The sequence below is a fragment of the Copadichromis virginalis genome, linkage group LG3 (genome assembly GCF_057382275.1).
Source record: "Copadichromis virginalis isolate Kocher_CV1m ecotype Utaka linkage group LG3, C_Virginalis_male_GT1.1, whole genome shotgun sequence".
Classification (NCBI taxonomy): domain Eukaryota; kingdom Metazoa; phylum Chordata; class Actinopteri; order Cichliformes; family Cichlidae; genus Copadichromis; species Copadichromis virginalis.
In genome coordinates, this window is record NC_140620.1 from 9505510 (window position 1) to 9528683 (window position 23174).

A 23174-nucleotide genomic window follows, 5' to 3' on the forward strand; every position below is an offset into this window, starting at 1 on the left:
GCCTTGCCATATTGGTCCATTTGATTGACCTTTATTATAATTATGAATTTATTTTATTTTCAGTTGCTACAAACGGGACAGACATGACTGTGGGATAGGACAGGGAGAAAGAATGAAAGAAAGAGAGGGAGAGAAAGAAAACCAGAGGAGAGAAGAGACGGTGAGAAGGGGGGGAAGAGAGAAAAACAAACAAAAAAAACAAAACTCCTGGGTCACCTGTATGGAGAAAAAAAACACAAGAGACAGCAAACAACAAAGAGCAACATAATAAGAGAAAAAAAGCACCATCACAATAAACTAGCTAGCAGTAGATATCAATAGTTACTAAATAATAAACGATATTGTGCAACACGCAAGATAGACAGCGCACAGTGTGCTTTGAGGCAGCAGCCAAGAAAGCTGTAGTCCGCGTCTGTGAATACCCATGTGTACACCTGTGTGCATACCTGTGTGGATCAGCATGCTTGCATTCCAAAGGTTTCTCCATGTAATGATCTGCTAGGGAGTGTGGGGAGCCACAGCCCTGTCCTCCATGGTATGAAGCAGGTGTGGAGGAGATCAAAACTCCAGACATCCAGAGGCCCCCAGAACACAAGAGACCTAGGAAGACCAACAGAGGGGCAGCTGCGCCACTGTCCCAGAAAGAGCTAAGGAGAGTCTCAGATGAGGGCTCGCCCAGCAGCCGCGGAGCAGAAGCCAGGGGGAGTTGCAGTGACGCGCCCGTGAGCTCCGCCGGCAGCCAGCTGTGCCTGAGTGACCGAGCCCCAGGCCGAGAGGCCGGGGGCACCCCACCTCCGAAGTGGCCCGAGCGAGCCCCAGGCTCCAGGCCCCGATAAGCGGCCGCCAAGGAGTGAGCCGGTGTGTACCTGGACGCCCACCCCCAGACACAAAGAACCACCAACGCACCGACACCTGAGGGAGTCCGCCACCGGCAGGGGAAGTGGTGGTGGGTGGAGATAGGCCTCCAAACCTTGGAGGGCCTGAGGTGTCCCCAGAGAGGTGGTGTCTGATACCCAACCTGACATATAGACACAGACATACAGGCACACACAGATACAAACATCCATTCCCACCCTCATGCTCTCATATGCACTTACTCCACACTCAACCGACGTGGAGACACGATCACACTCCCCAAGCGTACTCTACAAACCGGGTCTAGGTACCCTTGCCCCTGGAGGGGGGAACCGCACCCAGACTCCTGACTTCTCTGATGAGGCTAACTGTCATGATCAACGAGGCGAGCCGTGTGGAACTTTTTAAAGGACCCAAGATGCAGGCATAAGTGATGTGAGTGGGCTTTTATTGAAGAGGAATACAAACAGAAAAGGCAAAGGTGTGGATGGAAACTAAGCAAAACCTAAACTGGAGAAAGCTAACAAAACTGTAGTGATGTGTCCTGTGTGTCGAAGCGTCGAATCGTGTGTCGAGTAATCTCGGGGGCGTTTTTGTGAAGCGCGTATCGAGGCTTGCTTTGATTACGTATGCAGTGACGCTCGAGGCCTCGCGGGCAGTCTGTACCACGTAACTGATTCAGGGACTGGTTCACCGGTTCGCGCCAGATTCGAAATAAAATGGGCAGAAAAACAGCTGATTCCCCATCACACTGTGTTGTGGAATTGGATTACGTACGTGCTACATAGTTACTTGAGCATTTCTTCTTCAATGGAACCAGCAAGGAAGAGATGTTTTTTTTAATTTTGTCTCTCCTAATAAAGTATGCACACAGTAATAAATATCACAAATGATAAACACCAAAATATAAATAAACAACACTACACATCCTATAATCTGATTTCTGTCTTTTAGTTTATTAAAAAGTGAAGCACCAAACACTAATTTGTGTCATTATCCAAATGTACATAAGCATGATTACACAGGTATGCTGAATATTTTTATAAAATCGTTTTTCTGTTTTAGCCTCAGCTACGTTGACACAAAGGCATCTGCTGTGATGCTCACACCTCAGATAAAGTCTCGATAGTGTCAGCTTTCTTTTTATAGTTATACAAATATGCAAATGTACAGATCTATGATCTGAATTATACTATTGACTGACTGTCTGAGGCTGACAGTTACACATTCATACCAAAACTCTGTCCTGATACTTCCCACTTTCTCTTTTGTATCACACACACTGAGACAATATTCGGGATAAATAACCATGAAAACAATTTATTTATTCAGTTTAGAGTTTACACATCATTATAATCACAGAGCCCGCTTCACTTGAATTGTCCACTTGATGGCGCAGTAGAGCAAATGAATCATCACAATGCTTCGAACCATGAGTCGACCAATTGAGTGGAAAGCTTCAGTTCATCGTGAGGTTTCATCTCACCATCGCTACAAAACAGACCTGAAATGGCGACGCAGGGAGACGCAGGGAGATGACACAGAATGATGCAGGGACTGGCCACAGATGACAGCGGGAGATAATGCATACAAACCAGCAATAGACAGGAGAACACATAGGGTTTAAATACACACAGCAGTAATCAAGGAATGAGAGACAGGAGGGGAACACACCTGGAAGAAATGAGAGCTGACGGGACAGGGGAAACATAAATTGAACACACTGACATGAGACAGAGACCTTCAGAATAAAACAGGAAACTCACAGACACAGAACCAGTCAAGACACTGAACTTGACAGACAAATTCACAAACAGACGATGACAGAGGAAACACAGAAGTGGGAGCAGTCATAGAACAAAAACCCTAACAAATGGCAAACCTTAACAAAAGATATAACAGAATAAACAAGAACATAGAATAATATAAAGAAACACAAAACACTGAGTCGTCACACTCAGGACACTAACCAGAACGCTGTTTGCTCGAGTGCGACATCATTCCCATGTCCGTATTCCAATTTCCAAGGTGAGTCGAACACACAACACACAAAGTAACGAGTAACGACACTAATATCTAAATATCTAAATCCCAGTAAATATTAATGCGTTCCTGATTTTGGCTTTGATAACTAGTTACTGTAACATGTTACTTAATAACACGTTAGTCCCTACACTGGAAATTAGTGATCAATAATCAAAGAACACACAGATCAAACTGATTGATCAGCCATCAGAGGAGTCGGATCAATGGAGCTGCTTCTGTTCCTGATGTCCCCTCTTTGATCCTGGACCTGAACTCTCCCTGCAGAGGAGACACAAGACAGTCAGAGACACACACACACACACACACACACACACACACAAACCTTTGACTATGAGCATGACGGTTTTGTATCTCGAGATGTTCTTGCTGTAGACTCCACAGTCATATCTCCCACTGTCCCATTGTGTGGGCTGTTTCAGGGTCAGACTGAGGTCTCCAGTTTTCAGCAGGTCTTCATTCATCTTTGTTCGGTCTCTGTAAACCTGGTGCTGTTCTTCAGGCTGGTCAGAGCCGTTCTCATATAGGTGGACCATTTTGACTGGATCATAATGTCGCCACTTCACCCTAACAACTTCAGGCAGGTTTTGTGTGGTGTTGAAGGGCAGCTGGACAGACTCCGCCCCCTCCTCCACCTCCACCTGACACACTGAGAGGACAACAAACACAACATGAGCTGTACAAAGTGTGATTGGTGTTCAGAGCAGCATCATGTGACTCTTGTTCTGCACTAAATGAAGCGATGGAGTGGCGCCTCCTTCAGGCAGAGAAACAGCTCATGGAGAGAAATAATTATTAGAGCAAAAACAAGAGTGGAGCTGCAAATAAGGCCGAGAGGAACGCTGCAGAAAACTGTTCATGTGTGAATTCATCACTTCATAGATTTCTTTGAGCACTAAAATCAGAGCTGCTTCTATTTCTAATATGACAGCTGTACATTAGAGCTGCAACACTTTAAATGTGAGCCATAAAAACATGATACTCTACAAGTGCATTCAGCTCTGACACTGTCACATCATGAAGGAGACGTGGAAATCACTTTGTTACACAAATCAAAGTCAAATCAATTCTATTGATGGAATATTGTGTGATCAATAGACTGATCAGTTTCTAATCTGTCATCTATCAGCTGGAAATCCAGCATGTCAAACAGACAGGCAGCAGATTAGGACCAAACACAAACACAGTGAGACTTTTTCTTCACAGCAGTTGCAGGTAAACTGCAGCAACAATGCGACTCAGACAGTTTCTCTGTAACTGCAGGGCTTCCTGCGCTGCTGTTAGTCAGACACGGATCAACAGGTTGTGGATAGAAAGCAGATTCCTTCAGCAGAGGATCCATATCACACGTGAAGCATGTCGTCGGGAAACAATCAGTGAAAATGGGACACTTTGAGCCTCAAACTCTGAACATGACCTGCTGCAGACCAGCTGATGTGTTCAGTTACCATGGTGAGGAATTTCACAATAAAGGAGGCGTGCGCTCTGTCTTTTCCCGGCCCGACGCTCTGGGACGTTTTAGACAAGTTTCCTGGCAGAATACGATCCCGTCCGGAGGCCGACACCATCCTTATCCACATGGGCACCAACCGGACTCCAAACAGCGCTCCCACTTCCTCAAACTGGACTTTGTGTGTCTTTGTGAGGCTGTGAAACAAGCCCACCGTAGTGTTTGTATCTGCGGCCCCACTCCCACCTGTGGCCGTGGGGCGTTTGGGCGGCTGCTCGGCCTCCACACCTGGCTCTCCTCTGTGTGTGACTCCCACAGCCTGGGCTTTAGAGACAACTTCAATGTTTTCTGGGACAGGAGGCATCTTTCTGCAGCAGACGGGCTCCACTTCAACCAATCAGGAGCCAGATCCTCTCTGCTAACATATCATATGGAGTCCAGCAGGAAACACTCCATCAAGTACCTGTCCACACCTGCCCACACCTGCTGACCGCTCTGTCACTGACTGACGTCCCCCAGGTCCTAGTCCCTATCACCTCAGTTCCACTCTAAACACTAATACATGTTCAGCTGGACTCGGAGCCTCTGGAGACATTTTGGATGTTCCAGTCATAATAACTAACAGGACAGTTTGTGCAAGGTGGAGGAAATCTGCTGCATCATCCCACTGATGAAGCATTCAGCTCCACCCTACAGTTTCTCTGCTGCCTCCATCCACCTTGGTTCACTTTGCTCTTCTTAATGTTGGAGCTCTGAATAGTCAGGCTTTTATTCTGAAGGATTTTACAACTTCCCATCAGCTTGATTTGATGTTTTGCACATAAACATGCTGCTTGCTAAAGTAAATTTATTTCTCTCCTTTAATTCATTCTAATAAGCACAGCCCAGAGCTCTTTGGAGCTCTTTGGAGCTCAGTGTAGCGTCTTTGAAATCCTGCAAGTTCTCATCAGATTACGGCATCGAGTGAGGAACGTCTTCACTTTCTAAACTTTCTGAAGGATCAAAAGAATGAGAGGAAATCCAAAACAGCAGCTCCTGATTCTTTTCTTGATGTCCCCGACCCCAGCCACCATATCTGATCTTCTTTTGTGCCAGTCTCTGTGGAGGAGCTTTGAAGGACTGTGGCACAACTGAAACGCTCATCAAGCTGTGTAGATATGATTCTACTCCATTGAAAAACAAACAATAAAAGCAATTCTAAAACGTTCTGGAAGCCAGTGTAAACAGGCCAAGACTGGGGAAATATGGCGGTGTTTATATATGCCTGTGAAGAGTTGGGCTGCAACATTCTGAACTAGCTGAAGACGAGAGAGCAGAACCAGGCTGACACCAAAAATAAAGAATGTTACAGTAATAAAGAACTTTCTCGAAGTCAGCAGACGACAAATTGTTCTTAATCTTATCAACAACCGTAAGCTGGAAGAAGTTGAATTTATTTGTTTCTCATATGAAAAACCACCATCAGAGAACACTCTCAGATTTTTTTTACAAAGGGAATTCTGGACTTTTCCAGAGGGGCAAGGTCACCGTTTAAGGGTCAGAAGGTCCAAATAGTACAATTTTTTTTTGTTCATTTACATTCAAAACATTTAATGTCATCAAGGAAGTCTAGCAAAAAAGAGTCTCTTGATGCATGCTCAATCATCTAGGAAAGTAAACCCTAAAAAGTTGATTCTGTTCATCTCATGTACCCTTAGGCCACCACCTGGAAATCCTATGATTCACTGTGTCAAATGCCGCACTCAGATCTACAGGGAGTGCAGAATTATTAGGCAAGTTGTATTTTTGAGGAATAATTTTATTATTGAACAACAACCATGTTCTCAATGAACCCAAAAAACTCATTAATATCAAAGCTGAATGTTTTTGGAAGTAGTTTTTAGTTTTAGCTATTTTAGGGGGATATCTGTGTGTGCAGGTGACTATTACTGTGCAGAATTATTAGGCAACTTAACAAAAAACAAATATATACCCATTTCAATTATTTATTTTTACCAGTGAAACCAATATAACATCTCCACATTCACAAATATACATTTCTGACATTCAAAAACAAAACAAAAACAAATCAGCGACCAATATAGCCACCTTTCTTTGCAAGGACACTCAAAAGCCTGCCATCCATGGATTCTGTCAGTGTTTTGATCTGTTCACCATCAACATTGCGTGCAGCAGCAACCACAGCCTCCCAGACACTGTTCAGAGAGGTGTACTGTTTTCCCTCCTTGTAAATCTCACATTTGATGATGGACCACAGGTTCTCAATGGGGTTCAGATCAGGTGAACAAGGTGGCCATGTCATTAGTTTTTCTTCTTTTATACCCTTTCTTGCCAGCCACGCTGTGGAGTACTTGGACGCGTGTGATGGAGCATTGTCCTGCATGAAAATCATGTTTTTCTTGAAGGATGCAGACTTCTTCCTGTACCACTGCTTGAAGAAGGTGTCTTCCAGAAACTGGCAGTAGGACTGGGAGTTGAGCTTGACTCCATCCTCAACCCGAAAAGGCCCCACAAGCTCATCTTTGATGATACCAGCCCAAACCAGTACTCCACCTCCACCTTGCTGGCGTCTGAGTGGGACTGGAGCTCTCTGCCCTTTACCAATCCAGCCACGGGCCCATCCATCTGGCCCATCAAGACTCACTCTCATTTCATCAGTCCATAAAACCTTAGAAAAACCAGTCTTGAGATATTTCTTGGCCCAGTCTTGACGTTTCAGCTTGTGTGTCTTGTTCAGTGGTGGTCGTCTTTCAGCCTTTCTTACCTTGGCCATGTCTCTGAGTATTGCACACCTTGTGCTTTTGGGCACTCCAGTGATGTTGCAGCTCTGAAATATGGCCAAACTGGTGGCAAGTGGCATCTTGGCAGCTGCACGCTTGACTTTTCTCAGTTCATGGGCAGTTATTTTGCGCCTTGGTTTTTCCACACGCTTCTTGCGACCCTGTTGACTATTTTGAATGAAACGCTTGATTGTTCGATGATCACGCTTCAGAAGCTTTGCAATTTTGAGACTGCTGCATCCCTCTGCAAGATATCTCACTATTTTTGACTTTTCTGAGCCTGTCAAGTCCTTCTTTTGACCCATTTTGCCAAAGGAAAGGACGTTGCCTAATAATTCTGCACACCTGATATAAGGTGTTGATGTCATTAGACCACACCCCTTCTCATTACAGAGATGCACATCATCTAATATGCTTAATTGGTAGTAGGCTTTCGAGCTTATACAGCTTGGAGTAAGACAACATGCATGAAGAGGATGATGTGGACAAAATACTAATTTGCCTAATAATTCTGCACTCCCTGTATATATACACTTGTGCCCCCCTTCTACGTGTTTACGCTGAGGAGGAGATTGTGTGTCTCCCTTTTATATGTATATATGTATAGTGACAATAAAGGCATTCTATTCCATTTTATTCTATTCACTTCACAATAAAACCTGTATCTACAGCACTGACCTCTGACTTCCAGCTCCACCTTTCTCTTCAGGAGGATGTTTCCCTCCCTGCTGTAGACAGTGCAGGTGTAGGTGGAGTTGTCTCCATCTGTGGGGTGTTTCAGGGTCAGACTGAGGTCTCCAGTTTTCAGCAGGTCTTCATTCATCTTCGTTCGGTCTCTGTAAGCCTGGAACTGTTCTTCAAGCTGGTCAGAGCCGTTCTCATACACGTGGACCTTCATGATGTATCTGTCATTCCACTCCACTTTAGCGTCTTCAGGCAGGTGAAGTGTGGTGTTGAAGGGCAGCTGGACAGACTCCACCCCTGAATCCACCTCCACCTGGGGGACTGAGAGGACAACAAAGCACAACATGAGCTTGGATGGAGACATTTGGAAGCCCTGGTTTAGAGCTATATTGTTCTTTAGAATATCATGTGACCAAAGATAAATGAGGTTCTGTTTGTACATCCAATCTGAAATATCTGTTTCTTGTGTTGTAAGCTTCCTGCTTTTATGATCCTATTGGTGAAAAGGAGGTCACACAAACGTACCCCCATGACACACACACACACACACACACTCTTGCACATGCATAGACATGCATACATGTGCACACACATACACATAGTGCCTTGTCTTTTAGAACCATTGGGGGGGTTTTGCTTGTGTAAACTATTGTGAATTGTAACAGTTTTTCAATAAAAGGCTACGAGGAGGGCTCGTAGCCTCCTCGTAGGGCCTCTGGATGTCTGGAGTTTTGATCTCCTCCATACCTGCTTCATGCCCTGGTGGACGGGGCTGTGCCCCCCCCCCCCCCACCCCACACCCTCTAGCAGATCATTACATGAAGGAACCTTTTAAATACAAGCGCGTCCATGCTCACAGGTGTACACACGGGTGCTCACACACACAAACTACACCCTTTTTGGCTCCTACCTCAAAGCACCCTGTGAGCTGTCGATTTTACGTGCTGCACAATAATATTCAATGTTTAGTATTTACTGTTATATTCACAAAGATCATCGCGAGGATGTTATTTATGATATTGCTCTCTCTTTTTTTGCTTGTTTTCTCTTTTTTCTTTCTCAACAAGTGATCCAGGTGGTTGATATATGTATTTTTGCCTTTTTGTTTTTGTTTTTTGCCCTTTATCACCGTTCCTCTTCCCCGCTGTTTTTATTTCCCTCTTTCTTTATCCTTTTGAACTTTGTTTTTCTTCACAGAGTAAATGTGAGCAGTGAAGGACTCTACAGGGTGGGCCATTTATATGGATACAGTGTAATAACATGGGAATGGTTGGTGATATTAAAGTCCTGTTTGTGGCATATTAGTATATGTGAGGGGGCAAACTCCTCAAGATGGGTGGTGACCATGGTGGCCATTTAGAAGTCGGCCATCTTGGATACAACTTTTGTTTTTTTTTTCAATAGGAAGAGGGCCATGTGACACATCAAACTTATTGGTAATGCCACAAGAAAAACAATGGTGTGCTTGGTTTCAACTTAACTTTATTCTTTCATGAGTTATTTACAAGTTTCTCTTTGTTCACAGCCATTGACATGTCGAAGAGGTTAACATGTTAGGAGCGGATCGAAGTTGTGTTGATATCTGGTGAACACAGTAACTGGGTCATTGCAGCAGATTTGTGTGGTCTGATCAATCAGACCACTGGTCTTTGATAAATATGCTTTTATTATACCAGTGGCATCAATCAGACCACTGGTTAGGGTTATGCAGATGAGGAGACTGCTTCCACCTAAAAAGAGAGCTTGTTTCGGGACTGAGACAGTGAAAGATGGCACAGTGTGGCGTGAAGAACAGGTGGGGACCTGTCTCCTTTTCACCCCAATAGAAGCGTACGCTGCAGATGGAGAGCCAACGGCTAAGGCCAGGAGAAGTATCTCGAGTCGCCTTCAGAGCTTCCTGTGTTTCATCACTCTTGACATGCTTCGTAGCATTCGAGAATGGACTATTCAACATGCACAGCAAACGGAGCATGTTCATTGGTTCATGGACCTCCCTGAACTAATGGCATTTATTGCAATTGTCATCTTGCGGGGGGTTAACAGGGTTCCATCTCTACGTGACTGCTGGTCAGCAAACCTGGGAAACCCACAGATAATTGGAACTATGGCACGAAACCGCTTCCAAGACATCATGCAACACCTACGCTTTGATGACAAGTCCACCCGCAGTGATCGAGCAAAGACTGATAAGTTCGCTGCAATTTCCAGTGTGTGGGGATCATTTGTCACCAACTGCATCACGTGCTACAACCCTGGTCTACATATCACCGTTGATGAACAGCTTTTCCCATCAAAGACTCGGTGCTGTTTCCTGCAGTATATTGCAAGTAAACCTGACAAGTTTGGGATCAAGTTTTGGGTGGCTTGCGACCTAAAATCCAAGGACATTTGCAATGTCTTCCCATATCTTGGCAAGGACCCCAATCGTCCCCCTGGGGAGAGACTTTCTGAAAATGTAGTAATGAGGCTGATGGAACCATTCCTAGACAAGGGCAGAAATGTTACCACGGACAATTTTTTCACATCGCTTTCACTTGCGCAAAAACTTCTTAGACGGAAAACCACCATCCTCGGCACAGTCAACAAGATTCGCAGGGAAATTCCTCAATCCACTAGACAGACAGATCGCAATGAATTCACCACTCAGGTATGTTGCAGGTCTTTTGTGGTTCTATGTTTATGTGTTTCATTGTGTGTAAAAGGGCTATGGAAATAACAATTTATCTTATTTCTTAGGTGTTTTCAACCTCTGCTGCCACGCTGACGGCGTATGCGGCCAAACGGAAGAAGACAGTCTATATTCTTAGCAGCATGCACAGCGTGGTTCAGTCTTGCTGAAAATGTTGAAATGTACTCACTCACTTTTTATTATTATTTGTAAATATGTGTACAAATGGTTGGTTTTTTGTACTGTTTTTATCAATAAATCTCAGCAACAAAGGACATACACCCATGTGTGTTGATTTCTCCCTAAGATGGCAAACTGAAACACTCCAAGTTGGTGACTTTTGGAGATTTATTTCCCTGGATGATTGAGAATGCATCAAGACGAACACAAAAGGAAGTTCACAGCTTTTAGAAGCTCCCCCACCCCCTCATTCACACACCCCCACTCCCCTCCCTCCAGAATTCCCAGGTAACAACCTATTTTACATATGAATGACTAGCCAATTTAGCTTCCACTTGGCTGAAGCTAAAGCCTAGCTAAAAGCCATTTGGCTGGTAGGAGGGTTTTAAAGGTAGAAAAGCCAACTGGCTGCTCTCTGGGGCTCTAAGTGGTAACAGAGGCCACACATAATAGAGGACACACTCTTGACCTACTGATCTCCAAGGGCCTGAGCATTTCAAAGGTTACTGTGTCTGATGTGGGCGTGTCTGATCATTACTGTGTTTTCTTTGAAAGTAAAATCTCAGCCCACATAAATATATCAACAACAGTGATCACAAAACAGTGTATAACTGAACACAGTAGTACAATTTTTAACCAGGTCTTCCCATTAACACCTGACCTGTCCAGAGGGTCAGTCAATGAGCTCGTCAATAGCTTCAATGCTAACATGTTAAATGTAATGGACACTATTGCTCCCATTAAGGTGAAGGTTATCTCTGGAAGGAAGAAGTCTCCATGGAGAAACTCCACACTGGTGAAAAATTAAAAAAGAGAGTGTAGGAAAGCTGAGCGCAGATGGAGAAAAACAAACCTCCAGGTTCATTATGACATCTATAAAGAGAAACTTCACAATTATAATTTACAACTGAGGAGTGCAAGGAGATCCTACTTCTCTGACATCATCACTAAAAACAGCCATAATGCTCGGGTCTTATTTTCTACAGTTGACAGGCTAACAAACCCTCCTGTGTCAGTGGCAGCTGAACTTCATTCGACCATGGCCTGCAATGACTTTGCCAAATTCTTCACAGAAAAAATCCAAAAGATTAGACAAGCAATTGGTACATCAACAGCAGATCCAGGATATGTACTGTGTCCACCGAAAAACTGTTTAAACACCATGTGTCATGGTCCTGGGTCGGTGACCCAGCGCTTTTAGTTTGTTATCATTTTCCAGATGATGATGATGATTGTTTTAGTTCTGTGTTATATTCGGTCTGCCTCTGAGTCTGCATCTGTATCTGTCTGTCTATGGTGTCACCCCATCTGTTCGTGAAGCTGTCTGTTTAGATCTGTGTCTTGTTTGGTTCCCCGTGTCTGAGTTTCCTGTTTTATTGTGAAGGTCTCTGTCTGATGTGAGTGTGTTCAGTTTACATTTCCCCTGTCCCGTCAGTTCTGATTTCTCCCAGCTGTGTTGCCCTCCTGTCCCTCATCCCCTGATTACTGGTGTGTATTTAAGCCCTGTGTGTTCTCCTGCCTGTTGTCGGCTCGTCTGCATTCATCCGTCTACCTCTGCGTTCTATGGTGTTCCTGTCTCTGCGTCGCTCTGCCCCGCACCCCTTTTGTATGGTCTCAGGTTTGTCACTTAGTTTCTCCCAGTTTAGGTTTCCGTTTGTAAAGTACTCATACCTCGTTGCCTGTTTTTGTCACCACCACCTTTGTAAATAAAACATCACTCGTATCATCAGTTTGCTGCATCTTGGGTCCTCCTTTTCCTCCACACCACACGGCTCCCTCCGCCAGCCGTGACAGTACGAGCCGACCAACATGGACCCAGCAGCATCCGCACCTTCCCAGGAGTTTCGGGAGGAATTAATTGACACTGTTTCAAGGTTGGTCAACTTGTGGCTCGAGCACGAGGGGGAAGGGTTTCACCGCGCGGTAGAAGCCAGGCTACAGCAGCTAATCTCTGCCCACTCCTGGCTGCTGGACTCGCTTCACCCGCTAGCACAAGACTTCCTTCTTCACGAGCTGCACCTTCACCCACCAGCCGCTACCGCTTCCCAACCCAGCCCGGCGGTGAAGGTTTTGCCCGGCCCGCCGGAGGTTTTGCCCGGCCCGCCGGAGGTTTTGCCCGGGAGGAAGCGACGATCGCGCCGTTGGCGCGTCACCCCACAGCCGGAGATTAGGACTTCGGAACTGCTGGCTGTGGTGAGTGAGAAGGACCCTTTTTCTGTTTTGGACTGTGTGACTGTTTGTTCCGGGGCTGTGTTTTTTGAGTCAGCTGCCCCGCCGGTAGCTCAGTTAGCTGCCCAGCAGCCACTAGCTCAGTTAGCCGCTCAGTCGCCACCTCCATCACATTCAGCCTCACTACCCATAGCCCAGTTACAGTCACAGTCAGATTCATTAGACACTATGTTACAGTCCATAGCCCAGTCAATAGCTCAGTTGGTAGAGTCCATCCAACCCAAAAAGCACTGTTTTTCACCTGTTCATGTCCAGCAGAGAGACACGCCACATAACGCAGTAATCAGTCCCCAACAGCTGGCCAGTACAGAGACTGTGACGCACTCCAGGGCCTCCCCAGAGGCTGGGTTCCAGCCCCCAGCCGACTCTGGACCCCTGGAGGTCAAGAAGCCAGCTGAGGACTGCATCCGGCTGTCGCTGCCTGAACTGAGTCACTGCTCTGTGCAGCTGCAGTCCGCTTTGTGTTCGCCAGAGGCCCGTGCGCCTGCTGGTTCTGACCTGTTCCTGCCAGAGGCCCGTGTGCCTGCTGGTTCTGTTGCGTGTGTTCCAGGGGCCCCTGTGCCCACTGGTCCTGAGACTGTTCTCGCTGGAGGGCCCGAAGAGCCCGTCCAGCCTCCCGCCTCGTCAGCTGGAGGGCCCGAGAACCCAGCCAGCCTCAAGTTTCGTCTGCTGGGGGTTCTGGAGAACCCAGCCAGCCTCAAGTGTCGTTTGCTGGGGGTTTAGGAGAACCCAGCCAGCCTCAAGTGCCGTCTGCTGGAGGGCCCGAGGAGCCCACCCAGCACCACGCCTCGTTAGCTGACGGTCCTGGAGGACCCAGCCAGCACATCCTCACACCTGCTGACGGTCCTGGAGGACCCAGCCAGCACATCTCCACATCACCTCCTGCAGCATCGCTGCCGTCAGGTTTTGCAGCCGTCCCGCTGCCGTCATCCACGCCTGGTCTGGCCTCCACCTCAGTCTCGTCTGGTCCGGCCTCCGCTTCAGCATCAGCATCGCCTGGTCCAGCATCAGCATCGCCTGGTCCAGCTTCTGCTTCAGCATCCTCATCAGCATCGCCTGGTCCAGCTTCTGCTTCACCTACGCCGTCGCCTGGACCAGCCTCCGCATCGGCTTCAGCCTTGTCTGGTCCAACCTCCGCTTCGCCTGGGGCTGCAGGGGCCACGCAGCCTTCAGTTCCCCTACTACCACCTTCACATCATCGGTCGTCTGCCAGGCCGCTTGTTGGGCATCATCACCACCGTGGCCGCCCTCCGGACTTCTGTTGCCACCCCCGCCTGCTGCGTGGACGACCTCCTACACGCCGCCGTTGCCGTCTGCACGGTCGGCCCCCGGACCTGCATTCGCGCCGCCGTTGCTGTCCGCACGGTCGGCCGCCTGAACGGTTTCTCCGTCGCCGCCGTTGCTGTCCGCACGGTCGGCCGCCTGAACGGTTTCCCCGTCGCCGCCACTGCCTTCCGCATGGTCGGCCCCCGGAGATGAACTATTCTAGGCTCCTGAGTTGTCAGCCGCCGGGCCGGCCTCCTGAGCTATATTTTGGGACCCTGTTCGGGGACTCCAGTGTGTGTTGTGTTTTGGTCAATTCTTTTGGGTCACTGGAGTTTGTTTTTGTTTGGTGTTGGTCCCTCCGTCCTGGTCCCCCGCCGCCCGCCCTGGGTTGGTCGTCTGTTTTTGTTTTGGGCTGTCTGGGGCCAGCCCTTGCGGGGGGGGGGGTACTGTCATGGTCCTGGGTCGGTGACCCAGCGCTTTTAGTTTGTCATTTTCATGATGATGATGATGATGATGATGATTATTGTTTTAGTTCTGTGTTATATTCGGTCTGCCTCTGAGTCTGCATCGGTATTTGTCTGTCTATGGTGTCACCCCATCTGTTCGTGAAGCTGTCTGTTTAGATCTGTGTCTTGTTTGGTTCCCCGTGTCTGAGTTTCCTGTTTTATTGTGAAGGTCTCTGTCTGATGTGAGTGTGTTCAGTTTACATTTCCCCTGTCCCGTCAGTTCTGATTTCTCCCAGCTGTGTTGCCCTCCTGTCCCTCATCCCCTGATTACTGGTGTGTATTTAAGCCCTGTGTGTTCTCCTGCCTGTTGTCGGCTCGTCTGCATTCATCCGTCTACCTCTGCGTTCTATGGTGTTCCTGTCTCTGCGTCTCTCTGCCCCGCACCCCTTTTGTATGGTCTCAGGTTTGTCACTTAGTTTCTCCCAGTTTAGGTTTCCGTTTGTAAAGTACTCATACCTCGTTGCCTGTTTTTTGTCACCACCACCTTTGTAAATAAAACATCACTCGTATCATCAGTTTGCTGCATCTTGGGTCCTCCTTTTCCTCCACACCACACGGCTCCCTCCGCCAGCCGTGACACCATGAAACAGTTTCACCCGATTAACAGCAAAGACCTAGAGGACATCTTAGGTCAACTGAACTCCTCCTCCTGCTGTTTATATGTCCTGCTAACAAGTTTTTTCAAAAAGGTCTCAAAGACTTTAGAGTCAGACCTGTTACAGATCGTCAACTTTTCTTTATTATCAGGTGTGTTTCCAGAATCACTAAACTGCTGTAATAAAACCTATACTGAAAAAGGACAATCTTGACAAGACACAAATGAACAACTACAGGCCGATCTCAAATCTCCCATTTTTAAGTAAGATCATTGAAAAAGCAGTTTCTCAACAGCTCAGTTACTTCTTAAAACAGAATAACTGCTACGATGCCTTCCAGTCAGGTTTTAGACAGAACCACAGCACTGAAACCGCTCTGACCAAAGTGTTTAATGACATATGTCTGAATACAGACAGTGGAAAAATGTCAGTCTTAGTTTTACTGGATCTCAGTGCAGCATTTGATACAGTTGACTACAACATATTACTCAAACGACTGGAGAACTGGGCAGGTCTTTCAGGAACTGTACTAAACTGGTTCAAAACATACTTAGAAAACAGGAAATACTTTGTATCAATAGGTAACTTCACATCTGAGCAGACAAGTATCACATGTGGAGTTCCCCAAGGTTCCATCTTGGGACCCCTTCTGTTTAACATTTACATGCTCCCACTGGCACAGATTATAAAGAACAACAAAATAAACTATCACAGCTATGCAGATGACACACAAATATATATCACAATGTCACCAGGAGACCGAGGCCCTGTACAGGCTCTTGGTAAATGCATTGAGGAAATTAATGACTGGTTGTGCCACAATTTTCTCCAGCTAAACAAAAACAAAACTGAGGTAATAGTCTTTGGCGCCAAAGAAAAACGATTACAGGTCACCAGAGAACTTCAATCTATACATCTAAAAACCACAAACCAGGCGAGAAATTTGGGTGTAGTGATGGATGCAGACCTAAACTTAGAAAAACACATTAAGACAATAACAAAGTCAGCTTACTATCACCTCAAGAATATTTCAAGGATAAAAGATCTCTTGTCTCAACAGGACCTGGAAAAAGTAGTCCATGCATTCATCTTTAGTAGGCTTGATTACTGTAACAGCATCTTTACAGGTCTACCTAAAAAAAAATCAGTCAGACAACTACAGCTCATTCAGAACTCTGCTGCTCGAGTCCTCACTAAGACCAAAAAAGTGGACCACATCAGTCCAGCTCTGAGGTCTTTACACTGGCTGCCTGTCCGTCAGAGGATAGACTTTAAAGTTCTGATGCTGGTCTATGAAGCTCTGAATGGTTTAGGACCAAAATACATCAGTGACCTCCTGACCCAGTATGAACCTTCCAGATCCCTCAGGTCATCTGGATCCGGTCTTTTATCAGTTCCCAGAGTCAGAACCAGACACGGAGAAGCTGCATTCAGCTTTTATGCTCCATATATCTGGAACAAACTCCCAGAAAGCCTCAGATCAGCTGAAACACTCAGTTTATTTAAATCCAGGTTGAAGACTCACCTGTTCTCAGCTGCATTTGAATAAAGCACCAAATCCACACTTTTAAGCTTAAATTTCAAAACTTACATTAACTACTGATTTTATCTACTGTTCTGATTTTATCTGTTTTGATTTTATATACTGTTTTGTTTGTTTGTTAATTAGTTTGTTAGTTTGCTTGTTTTAATCAATTTTAAATCATGCTTTTTATTTGTTTTTGTTTCTAATGTCTCTGTAAAGCACTTTGAATCACCTTGTTGTTGAATTGTGCTATACAAATAAACTTGCCTTGCCTTGCGGGATTTCCTTACCCAGATGACTGAGTAGTCATTGAGATCATTTAAGATTCATTTTTAATCTAGAATCTTTTTAGTCTTTAGTCTGTTCATTTAAACACACACCTGACATTTTTGGCTTTTAGATAAAACATCAAAGAATTTATTCTCTAAAAGCTTTTAGTTTGAATCTTTTTTCAGTTTATTCAAATAAAATAAACTCCTGCATGACCTCTGAACTTTCACCTGTATCTACAGCACAAACCTCTGACTTTCAGCTCCACCTTTCTCTTCAGGAGGATGTTTCCCTCCCTGCTGTAGACAGTGCAGATGTAGGTGGAGTTGTCTCCATCTGTGGGGTGTTTCAGGGTCAGACTGAGGTCTCTAGTTCTCAGCAGGTCTTCATTCATCTTCGTTCGGTCTCTGTAAGCCTGGAACTGTTCTTCAGGCTGGTCAGAGCCGTTCTCATACACGTGGACCTTCATGCTGTATCTGTCCATCCACTCCACTTTAGCGTCTTCAGGCAGGTGAAGTGTGGTGTTGAAGGGCAGCTTGACAGACTCCACCCCTGAATCCACCTCCACCTGGGGGACTGAGAGGACAACAAAGCACAACATCAGCTTGGATGGAGACGTTTGTGTTGACTCTAACAGGCTGAATGCTGCTGCTTCACTGGGAGCTCACTGTTAGTGTATAAAAGGCCCCAACGTTCATAGAATAGTTTTATTGGTGTTTATAAGTTTATATAAGTTCATTTAATATTCAGTCCTCTGTCAGTTTGGGCCAGCCCACCTTCTAGTGACATCATCCGGTTAGTAAGGTGGGCAGTTTAATGTCGGATGAGCAGTGTTGGGGGTGCACTGATTCCTGGGGAAAGTTATGTGTGCGTAAATGACAAGTAAGTATTGGCCTGTGTTGTATTTTGCCTTCATTTGTATCAGTACTGTAGTATGTTACCATTTAGGAGCTAATGTAGTCCATAGTGGGAGCCGCACATGCAACGCGTGAGTTCACCCTCATTTCATATGCTAATTTATGTTGTTAGATTACCGCGGTTTAACTTTGCTGACGCATGTACGGTCGCTCGTATGTCCATAACGTCATTCCTGTGTTATCAGACCTTCTTTGTATGTTGTATGTGATGCTTGTGATTGTTTATTTTAAAGTAGCGGAGTTTATAGCGAACAATTAGGTACGAGGATTAGTAAAATAAAGAACGTAGTTCGACCGGAAGTATGGCGTTACCAGTTGCCCTTCACAATAAGAGCATTACAGCTGATTATAATGGGGATGCTTTTATTTCGTACAACTAACGGAAGTAGATCTTATTTCCCATTTAAGTATATTGTATGTCTGTATTTGAGTGTTTTACTTGTCTATTCTCTTTATTTCTTGCTATTTCCATTGTTTATTTCCTTTGTAGGAAACCAGACACACACACACCTATGTGTTAGGATGCCTGGGTCGTTGACCCAGGGTTTTTGAGTTTATTATAATATTTATCTTTTCTAGTCTTTGGTTTCTTTGTTAGAGTTCTTTCTTATGGTTTATGTCTCTGTGTAATCCTTAGTTGCTGTCTCCCCTGTCGGTTATATCCCCGTGTCCAGTCAGTGTCTGCCCTGGTCCCACGTCTCTGTTCCCTCTGTAGTGCCTGTCTGTGTGTCTAAAGTTCAGTCTGTGTTATGTTTCCTGTTTTACTTTGAAAGTCCGTGTTCTCATGTAAATGCGTGTGGCTGTGCTTCCTTTGTTTCGTTAGGCCTGATTTGCCCCAGCTGTGTTTCCCTCCTGTTACTCATTCCCTGATTGCTCCCTCTGTGTATTTAAGCCTTGTGTTTCTGTGTCTGTGTCGTGTCGTCCCTCATGCTGTTTGGATCTCCCTGTGTGTTTTGTTTATGAGTTTTTAGTTTAGTTTGCTTTTTTATGACTTGCCCCTGCCAGCAAATAAAGCTGAGTTTTTGTGTTTAAACCTCATGCCTGAGTGCCTGCATTTTGGGTCCAACTCCTGCCTGCCACACAGCGACTCATGACACTATGTACACCCGCTGTGTTTACAGCCCCAGAAATTGAGTGGTGACAATAAAGTGCCTCAAACGGAACCTCAAGCTCCCTTCTTTCATACTCTGGGACAATTTGGCCTTAAGTGGTGTTCTGGCCGACACACCGGGTGCTCAAAGACTGAATCAGTGCCACAGCCGTGCCTATCTTTGATATCTCCACTACATTTAGATAGAAAGTGGTCAGTAAGAAGAGGAGACGCAGCAGAAAGATGAAGCCTGACAGCAATCCCAAAAAGTTGATATATTTAGAAAATATATCAGTGCAAATTATAAGTCTATATCATAATGTCTGGTGCTTTTGTGTTTATTGGTTTGTTTTTATTTTATTTTGTGAGCTGATTATTAAATGCCGCTCCAGCTAGTCAGAGAATCCCCTGCTGCCCTGTGCCGCATTCCACTCTGTGCCGCAAGCAGTAGGGCAGCCTAACTACAGCAAATAGGCAATAGAAAACTGATCGGTGCCCATGCAATCACAAAGATGTGCTGGCATGATGCCAGGGCCGCATGATTGCAAGAAACTCTTTTTTGCTGATATCCATGATGCCACCCTGGGCAATGGCCCATGTTGCCCATATCAAAAACTGCCGCTGCTTTCAGATGAAGTCTCACACATGAACTTTGCTCCTACAGTTCATCTGCTGAAGGTTTTACATTTGGCTGGAAATCAAATAAAAATCAAAACAGACACAAACATCAGACATGCTAACACTGTAACATTATTGGATGGAGCCCACTGAGACTGAACCACCATCATGAGTATGACCTCTGACCTTTGACCTGTATCTACAGCACTGACCTCTGACTTTCAGCTCCACTTGTTTCTTCAGCAGGATGTTTCCGTCCCTGCTGTAGACGGTGCAGGTGTAGGTGGAGTTGTCTCCATCTGTGGGGTGTTTCAGGGTCAGACTGAGGTCTCCAGTTCTCAGCAGGTCTTCATTCATCTTCGTTCGGTCTCTGTGAACATGGTGCTGTTCTTCAGGCTGGTCAGAGCCGTTCTTATACACGTGGACCTTTGTATTGTAATTATTCCACTCCACTTTAGCGTCTTCAGGCAGGGGAAGTGTGGTGCTGAACAGCAGCTGGACAGACTCCACCCCTGAATCCACCTCCACCTGGGGGACTGAGAGGACAACAAAGCACAACATGAGCTTGGATGGAGACATTTGCGTTGACTCTAACAGGTTGAATCAATCAGTCTTTATTTATAAAGCACTTTTCATACAAAAAATGTAGCACAAAGTGCTTTACATAGTTAAAAGCAGTCCACCCCACCCTCCAACTCACTCCCCACACTCTCATTAACATAAATGATGTGAATACACACATATCCCCTGAGCTCCTCCGGCAGGCTGTTCCACAGACGAGGGCCATACCACTGAAAAGCTGCCTCTCCGTGAGTATGTGTCCTGACTTTAGGAACAATCAAAAGGCCAGTACCAGAGGACCTCAGGGTCCGCGAGGGTTCATATGGTAAAAGCAGATCTGAGAGATAAGAAGTAGTGATGGGTCGTTCGCAAACGAAATGGCTCTGAGATCCGACTCTTTGAAGTGAACGACGCGAGCCGGCTCCTTATCGCGAGCCGTCACTTTTTTTTTTCTCTTTTCTTTCTCTCAGCCTCTCTCGCACTTTTTTTCCGCTTCACTCAGCAAGCGAGCCTTGTGCTTTACGCTGGGCAGAGGGGGGAGGGGCGGTAGTTACACTCAGTAGCAGGAACAGAGCCAGAGAGAGAGAAAGAGAGCCAGGGACAACAACGTCACATTAGAAAGGTATAGTAATCATCCACAACTATTTTCGGTTGCAGATGATAAAGGATTCAGAAAGTTTATTCATGCAGGCCCATATGACAGAGAATATGCATCTTCTTTTTGTTTTCATATTATAATTTATATTTAATTGTGTTGTGGTTTGCAGTGTTTTGTGTTGTTTCACTTTAAATTTGTAAAAGGAAAAAGCGGAAAATTTAAATAGTTAAAAGTTGAAATGTGAATAGTTGATTTTTGTATTATATGATTTATTTATTACATTTTATGTGGAGTGAATAAATAAAAGTATATTTACGGTGGCCCCTACAGACAAAGCACATACAAACTCCAAAACATGTAAAAACACGTAAAAACTCAGAAGCACATAAAAACTCAAAACACGTACAAAAAACAACAGAAGTGCTCCAGGATGCTGGGCGCAGTGTGGAGCTTTTGTTACCTATTGGCTACACAAGCCAGCAAGTACCAACGACCGAATTTGGTGTGTGGTAGTAACAGGTAAATGAACTTTTTTTTTTAAATTATTTGAATATATATATATGAGTGCCTGTGTATAAATACACAAACAATACACACATGCTTTCAATTGTGTAATTTAAGTGATCTAGTAGCTCTGCTTTGGAAGTTCAATTCATGCTAGAAATGTGTTTTATATTTATATATAAACATATATAAATAAAACCACTTTTTTTACGTTAGTAATTCCTTTTGTGCACAATTTTATAGTATTGTTAATAATAAATTAATTAAAGCAACAAAACAACCTGAAGAGCCGGTTCGGAGCCGAAAGAGCCGGTTCTCTAAAAAGAGCCGGAAATCCCATCACTAATAAGAAGGCCCAAGACCATTAAGACATTTGAAAAACCAATAAAAGAACTTTAAAATCGATCCTGAAACACACGGGGAGCCAATGCAGCGCTTCTAAAACCGGTGTAATGTGGGCCCGCCCTCTGGTCTTCGTCAGCACATGAGCTGCAGAGTTTTGTAAAAGTTGTAAAGGTGAAATATTCTTCTTAGGAAGACCAGAGAGCAGGGCATTACAGTAATCAATGCGACTGGTAATAAAAGCATGCATCAGCATCTCCGTGTTGGCCCGAGAGAGAATAGGGCGGACTCTGGCTATATTTTTTAGATGATAAAATCCAATTTTGGTTACATGTTTAATATGTGGGATAAAACCAAGCTCAGAGTCAAAAATAACACCCAGGTTTTTCACTTGTAGCGATGGACATAGTGAAAATGCCTCTAATTTAGACAAGAGTTTCTCTCTCTGAGCCTCAGGACCGATGATTAAAACGTCGGTTTTGTCCTGGTTAAGCTGTAAAAAGTTTTCTGCCATCCAAGATCTTATATCTAAAATACAGTTAAAAAAGGCATCCATTGGTCTGGTGTCATCAGCAGACACAGAGATGTACAGCTGCGTGTCATCAGCGTAACTGTGGAAGTTCACTCCTGATGACACAGCCAAGAGGGAGCATATACAAATTAAAAAGTACAGGGCCTAGAACCGACCCTTGAGGCACACCACATGTCATTCTATGGATCTTAGAGGAGCATGTATCCATACTCACCATAAAAGTTCTGTCTGAGAGATATGAAGTGAACCAGTTGTGTACAGCACCAGAGAGGCCCACCATGTGTTTTAGTCTGTTTAAAAGAACAGCGTGGTCTACTGTATCAAAGGCTGCGCTTAGATCCAGTAGCACCAGGATTGAGAGCTTTTGGGAGTCCCAGTTACATCTAAGATCATTTAAAACCTTTAGGAGAGCCGTCTCTGTGCTGTGGTTCACCCTAAATCCAGACTGGAATATCTCCAGGATCTGTCTATCATTCAAAAAGTCATTAATCTGAGTAAAAACAAGTTTTTCTAAGATTTTACTTAAAAATGGTAAGTTGGATACAGGTCTGTAGTTATTAAAATCATTACAATCCAAATTGCTCTTCTTCAGAAGGGGCCTCACCACCGCCGTTTTAAAGGCAGCAGGGAAGACACCCAACTGAAGAGAGCAATTCATCATGTATAAAAGCTCAGCCTCAAAGAATCCATAAAGTGTTTTAAAGAGTGAAGAAGGGATTGGATCTAAAAGACATGTGGTGGGTCTCACTGTGGAGAAAACTTTCTGAAGGTTCTCAGCATTAACCAGGACAAAGCTGTCCAGTGTCTCCTCAGGTACAATCGAGCCCTCAGATGTGTTTACAATCATATCGCGATTAGATAAAACATCAGATCTGATGGCGCTGATCTTTCCCCTGAAGTGGTCTGCAAACTGCTCACAGAGTGAGTCTGTGGGGGTTCTTTGGGAGCTGTTAAAATCAG

General features: G+C 45.1%; 1 protein-coding gene across 5 annotated transcripts in view; it reads right to left on the reverse strand.

Annotated features, from left to right (window-relative positions):
- Positions 1 to 2044: 2044 nt before the first annotated feature.
- Positions 2045 to 23174, reverse strand: part of LOC146712633 (butyrophilin-like protein 2) — a 35519-nt gene continuing 14389 nt past the window's right edge. Inside the window, exons 5-9 of one of the 5 annotated variants that reach the window (XM_085452103.1) lie at positions 19890 to 20213; positions 17302 to 17628; positions 7807 to 8133; positions 3224 to 3547; positions 2045 to 3159 (exon numbers count right to left, since the gene is read on the reverse strand). In XM_085452103.1, the coding sequence (XP_085308229.1) occupies positions 3068 to 3159; positions 3224 to 3547; positions 7807 to 8133; positions 17302 to 17628; positions 19890 to 20213 (1394 nt within the window). In that variant the 3' untranslated portion in view covers positions 2045 to 3067. Of the gene's footprint in view, positions 3160 to 3223; positions 3548 to 7806; positions 8134 to 17301; positions 17716 to 19883; positions 20242 to 23174 lie in introns of all 5 variants that reach the window. The other 4 variants (XM_085452107.1, XM_085452105.1, XM_085452106.1 and 1 more) reach the window with 4 other exon arrangements.